Here is a 24,008-nt window from a genome sequence, read left to right as displayed (position 1 = left end):
CTTCTATACTTCTCTAATTAATTTGTGATCCTAATGACTACAACTTTTCTTCTAAATTTTTTCATTCCCCTTCAAATTTCTAATGACTTTCTCTTCTCCCTTCCATTCAGTTAAGAATCTTGCCTCTTATTTTACTGGGGGGAAAAACAAAAGCTTACTCTTCTCTCACTTCTAACCTCAAATTAGTAAAATGCCTTCTCTCACTGTCATCTTTATCTCTGTCTCACAGAAAGGAGTCTTTCACTTTGCAAAAACTAAGGCTTCTACATGCAAAAGTGATTCCACACTATCCTCTCATACAAGAAATTACTCCTCTACTACCCCCACAATTCCATTTTATCTTTAACCTCTCCCAGTCTTTTGTCTCTTCTTCTAATGTCTACAAAAATTCCCATATTTTCATTCTCAAACAATGCTCACTTCATCCCTCTAACCCTATCATCCTAGATCTCTTTGGTCTTCTGTGGCTAAACTCCTGAGAAGTTCATCTACAACAGGTATATTCCTTGCTAAAAGGAAAATTCTTTATTCAAGTTTTCACCTTGCTTAAACTTAGGAAAAAAGAGAATTAAAAGTTTGTAAAAAAAAAAAAATAGGTCAAGATAGCAACACTCTGGGGGCAGCTAGCTGGTGCAATGAATAAAGCACCAGCCTTGAAGTCAGGAGTACCTGGGTTCAAATCCGACCTCAGACACTTAATAATTACCTAGCTGTGTGGCCTTTGGCAAGCCACTTAACCCCATTGCCTTGAAAAATCTAAAAAAAAAAAAGATAGCAACACTGATGAACTGATCACTAGAGATCAACAGGGGATTCAAATCAAAACCAGTTTTAATTGATAACTTCCCTAAAGAAACTAAACTACTCTCTTCAAAGTTACTGAGGATCTTTTAAATCAATCCTCCTCTTTCTTGACCTTTCTGTAGACTTCTATAGACTCTTTAGTCAGATACTCTCATCCTTGGGTTTTGGATATACTACTTTCTACTGATTCTCCTATCTATCAGACCATTCCTCCTCAAGCTTAGATGGATCTTTATCCAAGTCACATCCACTAAAATGTGGGTTATCTTCCTAAAACCTTCCAGGAAATCAAAGCCCTAACTTTCCCCCTCACTTTTCCAGTCTTCTCATTCCTTATAGTCCCTCATGTATTCTTCAATCTACTGTCCTCATTATTTTTGGAACAAGAGTTCAACATGTTCATCTCCCAATGCTAGACATTTACCCCATCTATAGAATGTTTACCCTCAGTCTCCTGGTTTCCTTCAAGTTTCAGCTAAAATCCAACCTGTTAAGGAAATCTTTCCTGGTTCCTCTTCATTGGTGCCTTCCCTCTATTGATTATTTACAATTTAACTCAAATATAGCTTGTTTATACATAACTGTTTGCATGTCTTGTTGCTTCCCTCATTATACCAAGGATTTAGAATCAAATAATAAGCAATTAATTTTTTATTGACTATCCTTTGCCCAAGGAAACCTACCTATTTTGTTTCTGAATAAGACAACCCAAATTGAGGGCACACATCACAGTATATTTCTCCCCTTGGGTTATTATATTTCCTTATATAACTATTTCTTTTAAATATTCTTTCCTTGTATAAAAATATCTTCTTAAGGGCAGCTAGGTGGCGCAGTGGACAGAGCACCGGCACTTAATAATTACCTAGCTGTGTGGCCTTGGGCAAGCCACTTAACCCCATTTGCCTTGCAAAAACCTGAAAAAAAAAAAGTATCTTCTTACTCTTACCAACTACTTTTACCTACTGTTTCTTTCAAATAAGATATACCCTTCTAGAGCCATAACGCAGTCATAAGTCTCATCCCAGGGTCTCAAGTCATGCCTGAGGCAATTTTGTCTCTGTATTAGGAATGCTGGTTCAACCCTGTGAATTGCTAGCACTTCATACCTTTATACATGGAAATGTAAAAAGATAGGTTCATTTTATTTTATTTTGCTGGTTTCTCTTCTTGGTTACTGGCTTCTGTGTATTATTTAGTAGTCCTTTCTCTTCTGGTATTCTCCTTTTGCTGTATGTATTTTTCTCTGTGGCACCAGTTACCAATTCCTTTGACCAATTCCTTTCTTCTGATTTTTCATCTTGAAGTCCTCAAGTAGATTTTCAAGGTTCCAAGCAAAAAACATTTTTACCAAACTTCGTTAGGTGCAGTTCATTCTTAGTCAAAAGTCAATCTTTCCTATATTTTAGACTATAAATTATGCTCACTTAACAGAGGGAAGCCTAAGGAATCCACAAGTGTGAGTAGCTTTCAGCATCTGAAAATCCATTTGTTTGCATGTTGTCTCTCCCACTAAAGTGTGAACTCCTCAAGAGTAGGGATGGTCTTTTGCCTCTCTTTGTGTCTCCATGGTTTAGTATGGTGCCTAGGATACAATGTTTATTAAATGCTTATTTGCTTTCTGGTACTAACAGATCAATGGTTCCCCCTAGCCTTGATAGATCCATGGACAGCATTTAATTCTAGACATTGGCAGTTTGAAGAACAAGCTATCTATTTACAAAGTAGCTATCAATATTACAAAGTCTTACTTGTTGACATTTCTTTAAGTCTGCGCATATTAACTGCATGGTAGATTCCTTGACGGGAATTAAGATACCAGCAACTCTAGAAGGATAGAAGGAAAAAAAGGGGAAGGGGGTTAGAAAGAGAGAGGTAGAAAAGAAAATATATCATGTCTGTAATTGTAATGATAAAAATTAATAATGACAAATGATAAAAATGATAATTTGCAAATACATCTTCCTAATTCCTTCAACTTTGGGGGTCTAGATATTTATAAATTCAGAAATAAGATGATTTAAACCATTTTAGATTGCTCTCACTAAGGGCAAGAACAAGGAACCAATAGGAATTCAAGTCACAGAATCATGAACAATGATGTATCAAAGATGCCATTTGTGTCCCTGACCTTCAGAACAAAAATAGTAGAAGAATTCTTGGATGCAACACTAGTGAAAATTCAGCTTCAGACACTTACTAGCTGCATGACCCTGGACAAGTCACTTAACTCAGATCAAGTCCAGAAAAAAAAATGAAAAAAATAGTTAACAAAGAGAAGACTGGTTTTGAATTTCTTCTCTGGCAATCTACTGGCTTAGGCTAGGAAAAGGATCTCCAAATTCTTTTTTCTGTTGAATAAACTGTTTCCACTAACCCTGAAGCCCTTGTGATTACTGTTGACAGCAAAGTCCATGAGAGGTTGGGAGAGTGTTGCTAAAGATTAAACTATGTTGGAAATATATTTAAACAATATTTCAATATCTACTCATTAAACCCTTACTGGATAGGGAATCCTTCCTTCTTCCAGCAAGGGAGGATTTGAGGATTTAAGTACAACTTGTTTAAGTACTGTTTAAGCCTGTTTAAGTATTCAAATACTATCTGCTACAAACACAGCCCCCAAAAAGAGCTATCTTCCCCCCCCAATCCCTTGGCAGAGATCTATGTTTGGAAGAGAATGTGTCAAAGAATGTGGAACATTATATATAATTTCGTATTTCTTCAGTGAATTGAGATTTGCTCATTTAAAAATTCTCTTTTTCTATTTCTTGAATGGTTTTTTAAAATTTCTCCAAGAATGTTTTCTTTTTTTTAATTTTTATTTAAGGCAATGGGATTAAGTGACTTGCCCAGGGTCACACAGCTAGGAAATTAATAAGTGTCTGAGGCTGGATTTGAACTCTGGTACTCCTGACTCCAGGGCCTGTGCTCTATTCACTGTGCCACCTAGCTGCCCTAAGAATTTTTTCTTTAAAATAACTGTTATATGACTCTCTGGGAGGGGAGGAAGAAAAGATGCAGTAAAAAATTGATATTTTGGTATAAAAACAAAAGATGTCAATAAAAGCATATTTTTTTTAAACAGCAAATACTTTCTATCAGTCTCTTTTTCTCTTTCTCAATTGCCTCTGAGGAACACATAAGAGTATTTTCTAATTGAAAGGAACCCTGAAGGTTATTGGGTAATTCAGTGTAGAAATTCCTACTATGACATCCCTGACAGAAGGCAGGCTTTTCTACTATTAAACAGGTAGAATTGTTAGAAGGTTCATTCTTGTTTTGAGCCAAAATGTAATTTCCACCCACTGGTACTAGTTTGTCCAATAGAGAAACACCATCATTCAACTTCCACACCTTCAAGTATATGAAAGTAGCTATTATGTCAGCCTGAAGGGATGTTTCTAATGGGAAGAGCTATAAGGCTCCATCCTTGGCCCATCACAAACTACTACTATCAGTGACTGAGGTCATGGCATGCTTACTAGATTTTTGGATGACACAATTCTACAAGGGATAGCCTTACTTGAAAAACAGAATCAGGATCCAAAAGTATCTTGACAGATTAGAATAATGTGCCCAATATTTTTTGCACAAATATTTTAATATAAAGGTGTTATTGGACAACATATGAAAAAGTCCCTGGGAGGGATGGGAGTGTTAGTGGTGAGGAATCAGTGGATCACTAGAGAAGTGGTGTGGTATGTTGAAAAGAACCACCAGATTTGGGGTCAGGGAGCCAGATTGGAAAGCCAGCATCACCTTAAATGGTGTTGGTTAAAGCTCTTAGCCTGTGTCTGTTTCCTCATTCTAATGAAAGAGTTAGATTAAATGACCTCTAAGTTTCCTTTAAATACAAATCTATACCCCATGTGTGAAGTTAAATAAATAAAACAAAAAATCCTAATGTAATCTTAGTTTGCAGATCAATGTTAGAAGTAGATGTCCTCTACCTAGTTTGGAATATGGAGGGCTAAGCATGGCTCTGAGAATTGCATTTTAAGAAGGACTTTGACAAGTTATAGCATATCTATCTAGAGGAGGGTGACCTCCATGGTGACAGAAAATGAGAATCTGTCAGAACAGGGAATTGAAGGCTAGGAAAGAACATTAACTTATCTTCAAGTATTTGAAGTGCTTTTTGGTAAAAGACTTAGACCCCAAAGGGTAGAACAATGTGCAGGAATTAGGGGAGGGAGATTTTGACTCAAAAGAAAAAAAATTCTACCAAAGACCATTTCTAGTATCATTCTCAGGCAAATATTTGATCAAACGTTTAATTAATTCACTGGATTTGTTAAATTTCAAGTCCCCACCTGTGGATGCTTGGCAATGCCAAACCAATACAGCTAGTGGGGCAAAGGGTCCCTGCCCCTCAATTAGAGCTATTCCAAAGTAGAATCAGCTTTTTTGGAAGGTGCTAAGTTTCTTATCACTGGAGATTTTCCCATAGAACTTGGGCAACTTTACACTGTAACTGTTTTAGAGGACTCTTCTTCTGATATCATTTGAACTAGTTGTCCCTACCAGTTCCATGACTAATCAACCAATTCCACTCTCCCTCTAATTTCTACTCCCCTACAAACACAACCCTCTCACTTATCACTAAGTCACTGACTTTATAGGTCAAGTCAGAAAATTCAAGTCTACCATTGTCAGTCTGTAAAATGAGTAGGAGAAGGGAAGGAATCAGTCCAATACTATCTTTGCCAAGAAAACCCCAAATGGAATCCCAAAGAATGGGGCATGACTGAAGCGACTGAACAACAAACCACAAATTGACAGTGATGTGTGTTGAATTTGAACATAAAACAAGCTGAACTGATTATCAGGCAGTCGACACAATAAAACCAGAAAGAAACACCCACATAGTTTTCTCCAATAACTTCTGCAATTTGAGGAGGATGTTCTTTGTAAAATTCACACTTTGTCTGATGGAATCTTCATTTTGCTCCATGTCGTGTTTTAAGTCTATAAAAAGATTTCTCCATTGATGTGTAGCCTTCTGCAATAGTGACAGGTCTGTTGCATCCTAGATAAAATGCATAGAAACCAGCTACTGAGATGTCTTCATAGACTAAATATAAATAATAGCAACATTTAAAAAAAACAGCTGGGGGCAGTTAGGTGACGTAATGGTTAGAGCACTGGCCCTGGAGTCAGGAGGACCTGAGTTCAAATGTGGACTCAGGCACTTAATAATTGCCTAGCTGTGTGACCCTGGACAAGTCACTTAACCCCATTACCTTAAATAAAAATAAAATTTTTTTAAAAAGAGGCTGACCTCTGATACCCTGTCATGAATAATCTCTAACCTGGGAACTGCTACTTTTTTCAGAAGAGATAAGAAACTGTCAGACATGATATCTATGTTAGCAATTTTTGTTTAAACATTGTTACGGGGTGGTGTGTGGGGGGGTTAAAGGGATGGGCTATAGGTAAAATGACTGTGGTGAGAACCAAAAAGCAACAAGACAAAAAAATTTGTATAAGTGATGCCTTGTTGGGGACCACCCACATGATTTTTCAGAGAATCATTATGTTCCTCACCATCTCTAATTTCTGAAGTTAAGAAAGTTATGATCCTATTTTAAAAAAAGAAAACATACAGAACAGTGGTTCTTGAACTTCAGTCTCAAAACCCCTTTACACTTTTAATTCTAGATGACCCCCCCACTATCCCCTCCAGAGTCTTTGTTTATGTGAGTTTATGGATACTTACCATATTAGAAATCAAAACATCTTAGCTTCTTTCTGAAAATGAAAAGGTCTTGGGAACACCCAGAAGTTCCTAGACCACACTTTGAAACTGCTGATCTGGAACATTAGAGAGATTTGTTCTTCTGCAACTTGAGAGATATTTCAATTGAACTTCCATGAATTCTCTCAGAATTTTATGCTGAATACATTCTGGACCCAAGACTTTTACCCAAGACTAAAGCACTTAATATAGAATATTGAAGTTTATCTGGCAATCACAAGAAGGAAGACTCTATGAAGTTCAAAGAGTTAATAATCTTGGTTACCTAAAACTAAAATCATCTCCCTATTGTGGGTAGAAAGAAAAATAAAATATAAAAACACATATTTCCTCTTCTTGTAATTTTTTTTCCACCTCTGAGGACAGGTACCACCTCTCATGGATTCCTTATGATTCTGACATCTAACATAGGGTTTGGGTTTTTTTTTTTTTTTGAGATTAAGGGTTTCCTCAAACCCTCATCTTCTATTCTTGGCTCCTTAGCAATCTCCTCTATTCCCGTAATTTTAATATACATCTATCTAAGATGACATTTCTATAAGTGATTATATATACAAAAATACATGTGTATATACACCTATGTACATCAGCATCATATGGGGCGGCTAGGTGGTGCAGTGGATAAAGCACCAGCCCTGGAGTCAGGTGTACCTGGGTTCAAATCTGGTCTCAGATACTTAATAATTACCTGGCTGTGTGGCCTTGGGCAAGCCACTTAACCCCATTTGCCTTGCAAAAAACCTACGAAAAAAAAGCCCATAGGCATCATATGGTGTACATTCATAGATGCATAAAGTATGTCTGCATATGGGCACAAATTGTGTATATGTATGAATACACATAAGGAATTATCTGTATTTAGACTTACACATATACACACATGCATACATATCCATATATAAAGATGGCTAGATGTTCCTTATACATAAACTTGATTTCTGTATACACACATGTATGTATGTATAGACAGACAGACAGATAGATAGATAGATAGATAGATAGATAGATAGATAGATAGATAGATACACATGTCCGGTATCCCCATAAATGATCTTTTTGTGTGTTGTATGTATAAATATTTACTCATACGTGTCATTTTATAGAAGTGATAGAGAAGCTGTGTAGTCGTATATATGTTTGTTTACATGTCTATACAAATATGCATACCCATGCATAATATAAATATACCTATATATTTTTGGACAGCCCTGGTTTCATATTTCAAACCACCTGGATGTCTCAATAATCCAATATGTTAGATAAAGAAAACCAAACTCATCATTCCTCCTCCCAAGTTTCCTTACCTTCCCAACTTCTCTTAATGAACACAACTATCTTCTAATTGTTCAGGCTCCACTTCCTTAGATTTTTTCCTCTTTCCCTTCTTCAAGACCCACACTCAACCTTACAACCCTACCATATAAAACAGTGTCTAACATATTTTGTTTTTCAGTGATTTTTTTCAGTCATGGCCAACTCTTTGCAACCCCATTTGAGATTTTCTTGGCAGGGATACTGGAGTGGCTCACCATTTCCTCATTTTACATATGAAGAACTGAAGTAAACAGAATGAAATGACTTTTCCAGGGTCACATAGCTAGTTAGTGTCTAAGGTCTGATTTGAATTCAGATCCTCCTAACTCCAGAGCTGGCACTCTGGAATAAAGTAGGCATTATCTATCTTAACAAGACCTGCTTGTTCAATTTGGATTTTAACTTAATAATAGTCCTGGGATCTCCTTTAGTCTTTCTGCTTCCATTGCCACAATCCTAGGTCAAAGCTATCTTTACCTGTGTGATCTCCCTTTATTCTCTTTTCTCTAATCTATCCTTCATAGTGCAAAACCAAGTGACCTACCTAAGGCACAAGTCTGTTCACATTGCTTCCTTGAAAGCCTTTTGGTCTGTAATTTCCTTCTCTTGGCATTTAAAAGACAGTTTCAATCTGGTTCCCAAACCTTTTGGGATTTATTTCACAGAATTTTTTTCCACACCTCTCCATTCCAATCAGACTGGACTATTGGCAGTTCCTAAGCCTCACCTGTTTCCTCTACATTTATTCAGTGTTCTTCTCCATATATGGTGCATATTCTCCCAGCATCTCTGCTTATTGGAAACTCTCCTTCTAGGACCTAAAAGTCCCAGGGATACCTTCTCCTTGAAGCCTTATCCAATTCCTCCAGAGAGATGGAACCCTACCCTCAAATGTTATTCTGTCTCCACTTAAAATCAGTCATTTGTATATGTGGCCCATGCAGTCTGGTCGACTATTAGTTTCTGGGAATAACTATGGCATTTGTTAACTTTGTGTCCCCTAGGACTTAGATCAATGTCTTGCTTGAATAGAGAAAAAAGAATATTTAATAAAATGTTTGCAAAGACCAATGGAATAAAAATGAATCAACAAATGAAGAGTTGAAATATATTTTCTCTCTTAGGTTACCAAAATCTTGTTGGGTACAGGTCTTATAATTTCATATTCATGGCCCCTTCCTGCCATTCACCCCCCAACACACAAACTACTCTCAGCTCCAATAAGCTTCTTAAATTGAAGTTTACCTGGGTTGCCAACATCACAATAAAATGTGTGACATATTTATTCCAAGCCTTTTCATTCAGATAAAGTCTTCTGGCCAATATGAGGTTATTTCTTTTAATGACCTATAAGAAAATTATGTGATTATCATAATTTGGACTGAATAGAACCAAACTGTACCAAGCCAAGTGCAAATATTGCTCTTTCAAGAACCATATAATAATGAATGAATGAACTGAAGTTTTTAAATCACTCTAGATAATCATTCTGAATCAGAATCAAATCTGCATTCTTCTTAAACCACTGAATTAGAATAAATAAGGAAAATGGAATTATAGAATATTGGAAATGGAGAATCTTGAGGGATTCCTACCTAATATAGGGATCCTGTCAGTAATATCCCCTGATAGAGGTTTATCTAGATTTCACAGAAAAAGTTACAGGGATGAATAGCTCATTTTCTAACATGACAACCCATTCCATATGGGGATAGTTTTAATTATATAGTTTTCCCCCCTTATACTGTGATTCTGTTGTCCAAGAACTAGTTCTGGTGTTTGCATAGGTTCATTTCTAGACCAGTAGGTTCAATTCAATTTAATAAATAGTAAATAAATACCTAATAAGTGCATGCAATAATAAGGATACAAATAAGAAAAAGACAGATGGTACCTGACTTCAAGGAGCTTACAATCTAGTGGGAAAGACAATGCACAAAAGGAAGTTGAAACTTGGAAAAGAGGCAAGGGAAAAGAGATCATCAGGAGTTATTTCATTACATGGGAGTTGTGATTGGCAGAGCTACAGATTGAAAGTGGAACAATTTTGTTGTTGTTGATATTTTGCCAGAGCAAACTATAGCATTAGTGGAGAAAGTACTGGCTCTGGAGTCAGAAGAAACACAAATATTTCCTAATCCTCAACAGAGAAGTTAGATGACGATGGTCAAAATAATTAAATTCTCTAGTCTCGGATTCCTCATCTGTAATTTGGGGTTTACAGTATGATTGGCATCTATCTCACAGGACTATTTTGAGGATCCAATTAAATACAAACCTCAATGAAATGTTAAAGCATCATGTGTTAATTGTATTATTGTTGTTGTTATTAGTATTACCACATGCTAAAGTATAAAAGAACTGAATTCTGGATTGAGAGAGTAGCCATGAAGAGTGTATAAAGTATTGAAGGCATTTGGGGTCATTTAGTCTGGTAAGATCATTTTCAGCTTTATCTCTGCCATCTAGCACATTCCTATCCTTACCAAAATTATGATATAACCACGAAGTAACATTGTCAATAATTCCCTAGAGTGTCCTCAGCTCATCCTGGTCATTCCCACAAGCCTAAGAAGGATGGACATGATCAGGGCAGTGTTCTTATTGGTTACCGGAGAGTCAGAAACCTCACATCCACCAGCTCCTCTTTTTCCTGTGCAGTCAGTTAATAAATATTTATTAAGCACTTAATATGCTTCACCCACTTTAATTGAACTTTCTTCGGTAGGGGAGATTTCTGCTCCCTGGGGCTTCACCAGATCATCTGGTCTCAGTTGAGAGGTGAAACCAGACCTCGAGCCCTGGGCTTCCCACTCCTACTGTTCCTGTCCCTTAAGGGAAGGCTAATAGATTAGGTCAGTCTGGTGTCTGCCATCTCTGCCAGCCCAAGGCAATGTCCACCTCCTGCTTATCAGCCAGATCTCTCAACCTGGATGAGGAGAGCCTCCAGTACAAAAGAACCAAGCCTTCTGTCTCTATTAAGAGGAGTGGATAAGAGCACCAGTCCTGGAGTCAGGAGGACCTGAGTTCAAATCTGACCTCAGACACTTAATAATTGCCTACCTGTGTGACTTTGGGCAAGTCATTTAATCCCATTTGCCTTAAATATTTTTTTTTAAAAAGAGAAGAGGAAAAAAAAAGGTAGTTGGTGAAGAGTAGACTTCCATCTCCTACTGCAGTATCTCAACTAATTTCTAGTTTCTGGAGGGAAGAAGAGTAGTGAAACTTGACCTCCTATCTGACTATATACCTTCCATCTCATACTGTTTGTCTCTAACCCCTTTGTGAAGAGGAGTCATATCTTCCACTCAATGATGAACATTCTCATACTAGTTCATACCCTATATGTCCCAGTGATTCTGAACCTCTTTAAGGTCTTCATCCACATCTCCTTCCCTATCCCCATCTCCCAATTCCTTATTACCAATTCCCTTCAATACTCTCACTCCAAGATTTCAACCAAATTCCACTCACCTCCTCCAAAGTGCTCTCTGGAATACCTGCTCCATAGGCAATAAACTTCCCTTCACCCTAAATTTTTTCCTTTCCCACTCCTTCCACCTTCTAGAAATCACTGAGTGTGATTTTCTCCCCATGACGAAGTCTCACTGGCCTCTCTCTCCAGGACTGGCTACAACTTCACTCATTCCCTTCAGTTTACTAGGTGAGGCAGCAGAGTTGAAATATTCGTTGCCTACCATAATTCTCTCCCTATTTCTATCTCCTCCTTTTTGGTCTTTGCTTAATAAATACACATTGACCAACTGACTGACATATAGAGAAATGCAAAAGCGCAGCCTCTAACCTCTAATGGGGGAGGCAACATTCAGAGAACCATCTACAGACAGCCCACAGATAAGAGAAATGGGAGATAAACAGCAGAGGAAATCAACAGATGAGCAATGCCAACTCAAGGCCAAGGGTAAGATCTACCTAATTAGAACTGAATTCTGATTTCTTATCCATTGATGAAGTCCTGCCTCCTTTTCATGAAAACTTCTTTCAATTCAGTGAATGCTGGTTACAATGATTCTATCAGGTTGGCATTGGTTCCCCAGGTAATAGATACATGCTTGGATACTACCTATGGCAGGTTATTAGTTTTTAGGGGAAAAAAGCAACACAAAAAACCCCACAAAAAACTTAATAAAACAATAAAATATGTAACAAGCAGTTGCTCCCTATTCTCTTAAATCTTAGATGCTTTCCCTAAACAAAACAGAACTTGAAAGGTCTGGAAAATGCATATGTAGAGGTTATTTTGTTCTCCACAGCTAAAGAAGAACAAAGAAGAAAGTGGAAGAATATAGTTCCCAAAAGAAGTCCAACCTAATCTTCCAGTAGCAGCAGAAACACCAACTTGGGGGCAACAGGAGTATACAACTCTTCTGCAGACTGGAACCCAAGAAGGTCAGTGTTTCATTGTCTTGAATGTATTGACCCAGCAAGAATCTCTGACCTTATCTAGCACAGCTAGACAAGTCTGGAGCAGAGTGAGCAGACATGGTGGACAAGTCTGCCACTGGCATCATCATCGCACCTCTGACCACTCTTATCCACAACCTAAGGCTGTTCTTCAGTTGACTTTGGTGCCTCCTCTTGTGTTCCCCACCTATTAAATGTAGGAGGCTACAAATGAACTCAGGTTTTCCTGATTACACATCTATTTTTCTATCCATTGTATCCCTATTTGTCCCATAAATATTTTTTTTAGGTTTTTGCAAGGCAAACAGGGTTAAGTGACTTGCCCAAGGCCACACAGCTAGGTAATCATTAAGTGTCTGAGACCGGATTTGAACCCAGGTACTCCTGACTCCAGGGCCGGTGCTTTATCCACTGTGCCACCTAGCCACCCCAGCATAAATAATTTTTTAAATGCTAGGTAGATAATAAGACCTGGCAACAAGCCCCTACAGACATAATGATTGTCTCTGAATCTGAATCCCTATTTCAATGTTTGAGCCTAAAAGTGATGATATGGGGGATGATTGTCTATTTTTTTAAGACTCACAGACATTCACAAATATTGTTAATATTCCACAGGTAGGAATAAAGAAACAGTTAAATAGTTTTGAAAAAAGAGGAAATTATGGAACTTTGCTAATGAAATTGTCCATATGGCTATAAGGCAGCCATTAAATTAGAATAAACACCAAAGGGAAAGGATAATAGAGCCCAAGAGAGCAGTACTGTTTCTGAGTTATCAGAATCAATTCTTTAAAGAGATAAGAGCCCTCTTTCCCCAAACATTAGGTTTAGCTAAATTAGAAGTTTGGAGCTCTTACCAATTCCCATCTCAATTTATTGATGGATAGAAAATGTACTCTTGGTCATACTCCAATAAATTCTGGTGGATGTAAGGAGAAAAGGATCCTTAACTGGAAACTACGCTATAATACCTAAGTAATACAGTCAATAATAATTGATATAGAGTGCTTTAAGATTTGCATTGTGGGGGTGGCTAGGTTGCATAGTGGATAAAGCACCGGCCCTGGAGTCAGGAGTACCTGGGTTCAAATCCGGTCTCAGACACTTAATGATTACCTAGCTGTGTGGCCTTGGGCAAGCTACTCAACCCCGTTTGCCTTGCAAAAACCTAAAAAAAAAGATTTTCATTGTGTCATTTGAGCCTCACAACAGCCCTATGAGGTAGATTTTATAGATGTTACTATCCCCATTTTACAGGTGAGGAAACTAAGACCCATGGAGGTTAACTGACCTGGCCATAGTCACATAGCAGATTAAATGTGGCATCTGAACCTATGTCTTCCTGACTAACTATTTTCTATCCAGAAGAGTAAATGAATAACTGTATTCAGTTTTCATAGTATATGAATTTATTGACCAATTATTCAACAATCAACAAGGATTTATTGATCACCTACTTTTACAAAACATTTTATCAGTGCTGGGAATACAAATACAATAAATGAACCAATTCCTATTCACAAGGAGCTTACATTCTAATAGGGAAGCCAATAAATACTTATATGAGTCTAATAAACATAAAGACAATAATTACAAAGTCAGTTAGGAGGATTAGGAAAGGCTAAAATACATTTCTTTAGCCCTGAGGGTTTGTATTAGTGTTATTGACAACTATAAAATGAATCTGGGAAAAAAGGGGGGAATCAGAAGTAGGTCTAGCTCTTTCTACCTTTAGGGCCAAGTCATAGGTGGCTGAGCTCCAGATGTCTCTTTCTGAAGTTAATTGCTTAATATCAGTTTCCAACCTTAATCTTTGTGATGTATGTAAGTCATGATATTCCTCCACAATTCTAAATTTAAAGACAAAGAAAACACTGGTTTGAGCATGCTCTAAAATCATTAATTTCTTAACAACATAGGAAATCCATCTTACATTAAATCTTTAGATAATTGTGGCACAGTCTCTGAAGATAATAGGTAATAGACACATCTCATAACAAATAAAATAGAAGAGATAATATTAAATATTTTCCTGTTTCCTCATCTGTCAAATGATCTGAAAAAGGAAAAAAGCAAACCCTATAGTATCTTTGCCAAGAAAACCTCAAAATGAAATCACAAAAAGTTGGATAAAGCTCAAACCACTGAACAACAAACCTCCTTTCACAGTCAGATTCCTAGAAAAATGTGATAAACTCATTGCGTCCACTTTCTTATCTTCCACTCCTCAACCCTTCATAATCTGGCTTCCAGCTTCATTGCTTAACTAGAAATGTTGTCTTTTGCAAAGTCACCAACAATCTCTTTGCTATATCCAATAGAATGTTCTCAGTCCTCACCTTTGGTCTCTCAGAAGAGTCATGCAGTGCATCCAGGGACATCTCTAGTCATCCCAATCCATTATCGGGTCACTAGACCCAGATGGCTCTGGAGGAGAAATTGAAGCTGGTGACTTTGCATAACCCCCCTTCCCTTAAACCTAATTCACTCTCATGTCACAGCCTCACCATGGTCCTCTTCAAGAACAAAGGACAAACAACCACCACCCTTCCTGGGGCATTTCTTTCTTTCTCTTTCCACCTTCTCTCACCTGATGATCTCATCATTTCAACAAATGTCTAAGCCATATCTATGTATCCAGGCTTTTCTCCCCTGAGCCCCAGTCTAGTATCTCCATACCTACTAGATATCTGTACCTGGACATGCTTTAGATATCTCAAACTGAACATGGACAGAAAGAATTCATATTTCAACCTAAAACCTATGCTTCTTTCTAATGCTCCTATTTCTGTTGGGGGAACATGACAGACTTTTCAGTCAGCACATTCACAAGCTAGGAATCATTCTATAATCATCAACACTCCCATTGTCCCACACCATATCAAATCATTGCCAGTCTCATCAATTCTATCTCCACAACAACTCTCATATCAATCAAGTAGACACATTGCCATCCAAATGTGAACTTCGAAAAGACTTGGTGAAGAAGACATTATCTGAGTTGGGCTTATAAGCTAGTTGGGACCATAACTAGTTAATCTCTTTGCACATCTAAAGCAGTGATGATAACAGAATACAATTTAAATATGACTCAAGACAAAATCAATATTTCATGTTATAAAGATCAGATGCTGTTTAAAATAATCCATATTTTTATACTGTCCTGACTCTTACCGATCTGTCATCTGATAGAAAAAAACTACTAAAGCAGAAAATAACAGTGTTTTGTGCTTTATTATTTGTTTGTTTAATAGAAGTGGGGGAAGAGGGGAAGGAGGTCCATCAAGAGAAAAAGAAACAGAAGATACTGAGAAGAATAAGACATATGAATTGATAGATTCCTCTACATTCTTCCAGCAACTACTTAAAGAAGGATAGCTTGCAATATAGCTATGAGTGGGGGAAATAAATTAAATGGTAGCCAATGGACACTAGGAGAGCAGTTCACAAAGCTTCTGAAGGGTCTCTTCTACAATTCAAGGGACAGGGGCCCAGGATCTTCTCCTTCATGGGTATGGTAGACCTAACCCTCTCTCCTACTGATCATTCTCCTAAAGCCTCTTTCTAGCTTTCACAGCTTGAGAGTCCACTTACAAAAGGCAAAGGATTAGAAATTAATCAACCACAATCAAATCCTAAATTTCGGAATAAAAGTCCACAAACAACAAAGGATATCAGGATCTGTCTTTTGATCATCTGAGGAATAGAACTCTCATACCGCAGGGAAAATTTCAAAGAAGACTTTTATAGGTTGTTCATTCACAAGACCACACTGTGGAGATAGGAACAACCCAAGAGAAATCATAGGTAGAAAGGGGGGCTACAGAGCTGTTTGACAAAGTTATGATAAGAAACTGTCCTCACATAGCCTCAGCCTGCTTTGGAGGGGAAGGAATTATGATTTATTAAGCCCCAATTGTATGGCACTATGCTAAGTCCTTTTAAAACATTATCTCTTATATTAAAGTGGCTTGTATTGTAAGGCTTATCTCCATCTGGTCACAATAGTTGTATGTGCCCAAGACTTGTGGTGACTCCCTTTCATTCCATCTTGTGGAGAACATGATTAACTTAAAGTAACCTTGCATTTTGCATTTTTTTGCTTCTTTGTCTTGACTGTTATAAGTTTTGGCTTTGCCTTGCCCTGCCAGTTTCTGATAATATAAATGCTAAAAATTACTAAATGATGTGATAAAGTAAGAGTAAACTCAAGTAAAACACAGAAAGAAAATAAGAGATACAGTGTGTAAGACACAATTAATAAAATAATTAACACAAAACCAACCAGGTCTCTTTTCCCCAAAGGAAAAAAGACTCATTATCCTGATCTCACCTCAAGAGAGTAATCATACATGAAGTTCCTACAGAATTATCTCGAAATTTTAACATTCTTTAAATGCTTTAAAAAGTTGGCCTTGGGGGTGACTAGGTGGCACAGTGGATAGAACACTGGCCTTGGAGTCAGGAGTACCTGAGTTCAAATCCAACCTCAGACACTTAATAATTACCTAGTTGTGTGGCCTTGGGCAAGCCACTTAACACTATTACCTTGCAAAAACTAAAACACACACAAAAAAAACAAAAAAAAACAAACAGTTGGCCTCTCCCCTCTCCACCTAATGTAGTGAAGATTTAAGAAACTCACTTTGCACTCTTCTTTGCATTTGTGAGAGCCAACACCAGCTCTTCATGGATCTTCTCTGATTTTTTCTTCAACTTTGAATCGTATTCTCGAACTAGAAGTAGCTCTCTAAAATCAAAGATGAAATGTTGTTTCCTTCAGTGATCCAGAAAAAAGTTTCTGTGGAGGATTTTTGTTTTATCTCAAAACAAGAATGTCCACACAGAAATCCACTTGTGTGGGATGGCATACACTTTTGAGCCTAGAAGTATAGGCTTAGAGTCAGAAGGGATTAGAGGTCAAATAGCAATAATGGGGGCAGTAGTATGGAGCTGTGGATAGAGATAAAGCATGAGTTCAAATCTGGTCTTGGACACTCATTAGTTGTGGGACCCTAGGCAAGCCACTTCACCTTTTTGCCTCATTTGTAAAATGTGCTGGAGAAGGAGAAGACAAACCACTCCAGGATCTTTGTCAAGAAAACTCCACATAATAATTACCTAGCTGTATGACCTTGGGCAAGTCACTTAATCCCACTACCCTGCCAAAAAAGAAAACTCCAAATGGGATCACAAAGAGTCAGGGATGACTGAATAATAATAATATGGTGCTTTTATTTCCAGACATGCAAAAAATGTTTTAAAAGCTGCACAAAAGCAGACTTTGCTAGATCCCATGACTGTGACTATCAAAAATATGTTATTTAACATGCCATTCTCGGAAACAGTGGATATATTATGGGTAGTTACATTTCAATTCTGAACTCTTGGTCTATGTCCCTAATGAATTGGCTTCATTTTCTATTTTCCCAATTTTTGAAAAGAATATATAGTTTTAAAAACTAGCAAATTAATTCTTAACTTCTTATCATTCCAATTGTAATAGTGAGAAGACTCAAATTCATTTTCAGCAGTTTCTTTCCTTTTTTTTTTTTAAGCTTTTGATTTTAGCAAGGTGGTGGGATTAAGTGATTTGTCCAAGATCACACAGCTAGATAATTATTAAGGTAATTATTTGAACTCAGGTCCTCCTGACTCCAGGGCTGGTGCTCTATCTACTGCAGCACCTAGCTGGGTCTGAAAATATTCTCTCAGGGGTGGCTAGGTGGTGCAGTGGATAAAGCACCAGCCCTGGAGTCAGGAGTACCTGGGTTCAAATCTGCTCAGACACTTAATTACCTAGCTGTGTGGCCTTGGGCAAGCCACTTAACCACATTTGCCTTGCAAAAACTAAAAAAAAAAAAAAAAGTCTTGAAAATATTCTCTCAGTTACCATCTATCATCCCTTCATCAATAAAATGTGTAAAATTTGCAGTGTAAAAGCCTATTACATACATCACCTCAAGAGCTCCATGACATAAGGGTAGCACAGTGATCTGAATATGCAAAACTAAATCCTAGTGACCTGATATTGTGAAATGAATACTGGGTTTAATGTCAGAGGAATGGGGATCAAAAACCAGCCCTGTAACTTATCAACTATGTGATCTTGGGCAAAATTATAGATATGTTGTTGTTCATCCTTTGTTTTCCAAGAGGATGATGACATCCTGTGAATTGGATTTAAGCAAGGCAGAGCTGTGCAGAGTCATCAAGCTTCACTCTCTGTTCCTGAGTTTCGAAATCCAGAGGAAGGATAAGAGATGACCTGATGATGGCCCTTGGTGGCTTTGATGTCTAATCAAGCTCTGAGCACTCCACTTGCCTGCATCAGTCTCCCTTGTGACCACTGGAACAAACTGTTCTCATCCATCTATTTCCCCAGGGAAATTCTTTACATGCTTGGGGTAGACATCCTCCTAACTCATCCACAAGTTGGGGGGGTCTATGAGGTGTTCAAGGAGAACTGGGCCCTCTGGCTGCTCATCCACCTTTGGTATCCACCTGTCACTCAACTCTTACCTGTGGCTCCAAGAAGCTGTAGCATTCACAGAAGCCCTATGCTGGTAGAAACTGTCTAGGCAGGTGGGCTAAACCAAGGCACAGTTGCTGGTAGAGGAGAGAGCATGGATGGTGAGCAAACCTGGCTCTGCCACCTCAGCTAGAATCTATGCACACTTGGGTTCATGTTGGCTATAACCAGATTGAGGAAAGAGCCCAACTGTTGGCAAACTGTCTCCTGGTCAAGGATTCAAATAGTTAATAAAGTGCAGTTTTTCACTCCCTGCCCTTTCCATTTGAAAGGACAGACATTTAAATACAGAGTTTTCTATTTTTCTAAAAGTTGTTTACTTCTTTTCTAAATCAGTTTTGTGGCTCATTTAAAATAAACAGTCCCAATTGCTTTTGCTTTCTTTTGGGTATTTTTGCAAGGCAATGGGGTTAAGTGACTTGCCCAAGGTCACACAACCAAGCAACTATTAAGTGTCTGAGGCCGAATTTGAACTCAGGTACTCCTGACTCCAGGACTGGTGCTTTATCCACTACGCCACCTAGCCGCACCCCCCCCCCCAATTGCTTTTGAACTGTTTTTCCTTATTGGTGAAAAAAGGGCTACATACATTCAAGAAGAAAAGTGTTGAGGTGAGGCACTGGTATATAGCAGGAAAGAAAGGTGCAAGGTTTGACTCTGTTTCATGAGCCTTGCTCTGGCTGGGAGGAAGGGGTCAGTCAAACTAAGAAAGAACATCATCATCATTTTGATTTATCATTTTTTAAATAAATTTCCCAAATAACAAAACTAATGTGGATCCAGGGTGTTTTATCTGCCCAAGGGCACCAAAAGGGGCTGTCAATTCTTATTTCCTCATTTATTACTTCTACTCCTTCTCCCTTCTCAGCATTCATGTACAGATAAAGTTCTGCTCTAGTAAAACTCAAGGCACCAGGGTGGTTAGGTGGTACAGTGGATAGAGCACCAGCCCTGGAATCAGGAGAACTTAAGTTCAAATCTAGCCTCAGACACTTAATAGTTACTTAGCCTTGTGGCCTTGGGCAAGCCACTTAACCCCATTTGCCTTGCCAAACCCCGCCCCCCAAAAAACTCAAGGCACCCAAGTGAGAACTAGTTGAAGTCATTTGAAATAAATCTTAGTATGCAAAGCTAATTTACAGATGAGGGAATCAAAACTATCCAGTCACATGAAAAATTACTCTAAATCATTACTGATTAGAGAAGTACAAATTAAAGCAGCTCTGAGGTACCATCTCACACCTATCAGATTGGCCAATAGGACCAGAAAGGTCAATACTCAATGTTGGAAGGGATGTGGGAAATCTGGGATAATAATGCATTGTTGGTGGAGCTGTGCATTCATCCAACCTTTCTGGAGAACAGCTTATGCCCAAGAGGCAATAAAAATTTGCATATCCTTTGATCCAGCAATACACTACTGGGTCTATACCCTGAAGAGATTATGCAAAAGGATAAACACCATTGTACAAAAATATTCATAGCAGCTCTGTCTGTGGTAGCAAAGAAATGGAAAGTGAATGTCCATCAGTTGGGGAATGGTAGAACAAACTGTGTTATATGTATGATATGGAACACTATTGTGTTCCATTAGAAACCAGGAGGGATGGGAATTCAGAGAAGCCTGAAAAGCATGAACTAATGTTGGGCAAGAGGAGCAGAATCAGAAGAACATTGTACACCCTACAGCAACATAGGAGTGATGAGCAACCTTAATGGACTTGCTCATTTCATCAATGCAATAATAAGGGACAATTTTAGAGTACCTGCAATGGAGAATACCATCTATATCCAGAGAAAGAATTGTGGAGTTTAAACAAAGATCAAAGTCTATTACCTTCAATTATTTTTTTAAATGTCTTATGTATAACATAATTTTGCTATCTCTAATATTTTATTTTCTCAAGGATATGATTTCTCTCTGATCACATTCAATTTCAATCAATGTATAGTATGGAAACAATGTAAAGATTATCAGACTGCCTTCTGTGGGGGGTAGGGGGAGGGAAGGGAGGGGGGAAAATTGTAAAATTCAAAACCTTACAAAAAATGATAGGTAGAAACTACTATTGTATTAATTAGAAAACTAATAAAATATTTTTAAAAGGAATAAAGCTTGAAAATAGACAATACAGCTCATATCAAAACCAAACATAATAATTTCTTCTGTAATTTCAATTTAAGACAACTGTCACAACAAGATGACCAAATGCCAAAATCAGCAAAAGTGTGACTATTTCCAAAGGAGAGAAAGAGCCATCAAGGCAGAATACTTAGCTTCATGTCATCTTTTTTTCCACATATTCTCATTTATACCCACCTTATAAGAAGGTTTTAAAGAAAAGACATTATGAAATCAAAAGATTTATATAAATGTGACATTATTATTTTCCCAATTCCATTCTCTATTTTAAGTGGCCATCATCTTTCATGATTCTACTTTACCTGAATATTTTTATTTCTCTCCAAAAAGAGGTTTTCCATAGGTCATACCTGCTTAACTCTTCGATAACCTTCTTGAAGTTATATAATTCTTCAATGATGCGCTTGTCCATTATGCGTTGGGCCACCATATCCTTGTAAAATTCAATCATCTGCCGAGCTATTTGATCAAGCAAATTCACATACCTCTGTCTGGGAAGGAGTTTAGAGTGACTAAGAGATATTTTAAGGAATGTGTGCAAGAGAATAGAAGATAATAGAGGGAGAGAATAGAAATTCCTATATGCATGTATGTCCTACTGGACTGAAATCAGGGGATGCCATGGTAGGAGTGATGAGAAGCTTTTAAGAGTACAATTCTTAAACAAGCAAATAGAATAATTCTAATAAAGGATCCAGATGGAGAAAAACATAAAAGTTTTTTGGTGTAGTAAACAACTGGAAATTAAGAGGGTATCCATCAATTGAGGAATAGCTAAACAAATAAATGGACAACCTAGGAATGTGCTGCTGAACCACAAACTTATTACAGGAGAATCTCATTTTTGCTAAAGGCAGCCTGTGCCAAGATAATGAGGTGCTTTGGTTAACAAGAAATTTAACAATTTAATTGAATTTAACAAGGAATATTTGGAATGTCACCATTTCAGGTAACCAAGAGATTCTCTCCATACTTTGTTCCAGGAAGACATATCAGAGATTCAGTCAATGGAAGTTTTGACAATCTGAAACTAAGCTCTGCAAAGGAGAATCAAAACAATTCAACAATAATCTTATTTGGGAAATAAAGGACAAAGTTCTGACCTTATATCAGACAAGAGTTCTCCTCTTTCAGAGCACTCCACGGTGATTTGTCGAATGATTTCATGAAAGGCCGTATTGTAAATATTCTGTTCAGTCTTCAACAGTTCAAGAAGTTTGTGCATCTGGTGGAAAATAAGTAACAGATTAGAGCATCATTAAAGACTTTATCTTACAAAGTCCCTGAAGAAAGATTGTTAGAGATGCTAAAAATAAGACATTCCTTTTGTTAGATTTTTTTTTCCTTCGTGAAACAAAATATAATTTTTTTGGAGGGGGGGTCTTCAAGGCAATGGAGGTAAGTGACTTACCCAATGTCACACAGCTAGGCAATTATTAAGTGTCTGACTCCAGGGCCATCGCTCTGGCCAGTGCTCTATCCATTGCACCACCTAGCTGCCCCAAAATAGAATCTTAAAATTTTGAATCCTCCCCTGCCTTCCCATTTAACAGTGTGAAATCTGAGATAGAGAAGTATTGAAAAACTTGGCCAAGAAATGAGTAAGAACTAGTGCCCATGTACTCTCATCCCATCCTCAATCCAGGGTTCTTTCCACTATACTGTCCAGTCCTTAAAATAGCAGTCTAATTCAATTTCCTTCTTTTAAACAGGTAAGATTTCATTATCTTCCTTTTACAAATGAATGAAATTAGTCCCATAGAATTTAAGTGATTCATCCAAGGTCACAGACAAAGCAAAGAGAGGAAAATAGAAACCCAGTCTCCTTCTTCTTGGTGTTTTGGATGGTCTCTCCTCTGCCCCAGGGGTAGGGATCCTTTTTTTCTGCCAAGGGCCATTTGGATATTTATAGCATCATTTGAGGGTCATACAAAATTATCAACTTAAAAATCCCAATCTTTATAAACTCCTGGATTTATTGAATTTCAAGTCCTGTCTTTGATTGCCTTGGTGGACCAAATGATTTCACCAGCCTTGTATAGCCTGCAGATCCAGAATTTCCCCACCCCTGCTCTACCCAATGAGGCAAGAGATGATGTATATACAGAAGCACTTTACAAACCCTAAAGAATTATATAAATGTAAGCTATTTTGTTTTTACTATTATTACTATTACTCTTATTCCTGTACATTTAATTAAGGAAGCTGTGAACTGGCAGGGGGAGGGGGAGGAAGAATATTCATCAAAGCAGAGATTTCTAAGTCTGTTCCATTTTGTAGATGGAATGAAAGAAAAGAGATTCTTTGTGGACATTTTCACATTTCAGTTGGTTATATTCCAAGATTCACATTATTATAACCCTTTTGTCAGCTTCTCTGGGTAACATCAAGGCTCACTTTCATACTACAACTTTTTTCACAGCTAGAAAAGCATTAGTCTATGAACATTAGACTGTTACCTCTTATTGATTATTTTATTATTCCAATTACATGTTATGAAAGTTTTTCAACATTCATTCACATGCATATTTATGTTATGTAATTTTCTTCCACCCTCCCTTCCCACCCCCTTTCCCTCAGTGGCAAACAGTCTAGTAAACACTGTGCATGTACATTTTATGTTTACATATTATTCATTTTCTATAATGAGGAATTAGGACTAAGGGAAAGAAAGAAAACCATGGAATAGGAAAGAAAAACATAAGAGAATTTTTTGGAAAAATGAACATAGTGTACATTCAGATTCTTTAGTTTGTTTTTTTTAGTTTGTTTTTGATCCATAACTGATCTCCCAGGGTTGTCCTAGTTCTCAAAATTGCTGAGAGGAGCTGAATACCTCAAAGTTGATCAACTCACAATGTTGTTAATGTATACAATGTTCTCTTGGTTCTACTCCCTTCTCTCAGCATCAGTTCCAATAATACTTTCCATGCTTCTCTAGAGTTTGGTCATTCATGGTTTCCATAACATTCATATAGCATAACTTGTTCAGTCATTCCCCAATTGATGGGCATTCCCTCAATTTC

The 24,008-nt window shown here is 37.5% G+C and overlaps 1 protein-coding gene across 8 annotated transcripts in view; it reads right to left on the bottom strand.

Moving 5' to 3' along the window:
* The window catches only part of AXDND1 (axonemal dynein light chain domain containing 1), a 134,798-nt gene that overhangs the window by 77,579 nt on the left and 33,211 nt on the right, over positions 1–24,008 (bottom strand). For 6 of the 8 annotated variants that reach the window (XR_012475612.1, XR_012475613.1, XR_012475608.1 and 3 more), the window contains 7 exons: positions 22,086–22,207; positions 21,333–21,473; positions 16,953–17,057; positions 14,037–14,157; positions 9,125–9,226; positions 5,673–5,836; positions 2,556–2,631 (listed from right to left, as the gene is read on the bottom strand). Coding sequence is in view for 1 of the 8 variants with exons in the window: in XM_074222149.1 (XP_074078250.1) it covers positions 2,556–2,631; positions 5,673–5,836; positions 9,125–9,226; positions 14,037–14,157; positions 16,953–17,057; positions 21,333–21,473; positions 22,086–22,207 (831 nt within the window). In the remaining 7 variants the exon portion in view is untranslated. The remainder of the gene's footprint in view (positions 1–2,555; positions 2,632–5,672; positions 5,837–9,124; positions 9,227–14,036; positions 14,158–16,952; positions 17,058–21,332; positions 21,474–22,085; positions 22,208–24,008) is intronic. The other 2 variants (XR_012475611.1, XR_012475614.1) reach the window with 2 other exon arrangements.

The sequence above is a fragment of the Macrotis lagotis genome, chromosome 2 (assembly GCF_037893015.1).
Source record: "Macrotis lagotis isolate mMagLag1 chromosome 2, bilby.v1.9.chrom.fasta, whole genome shotgun sequence".
NCBI lineage: Eukaryota > Metazoa > Chordata > Mammalia > Peramelemorphia > Peramelidae > Macrotis > Macrotis lagotis.
This window is presented reverse-complemented; position numbering and strand designations above follow the sequence as displayed.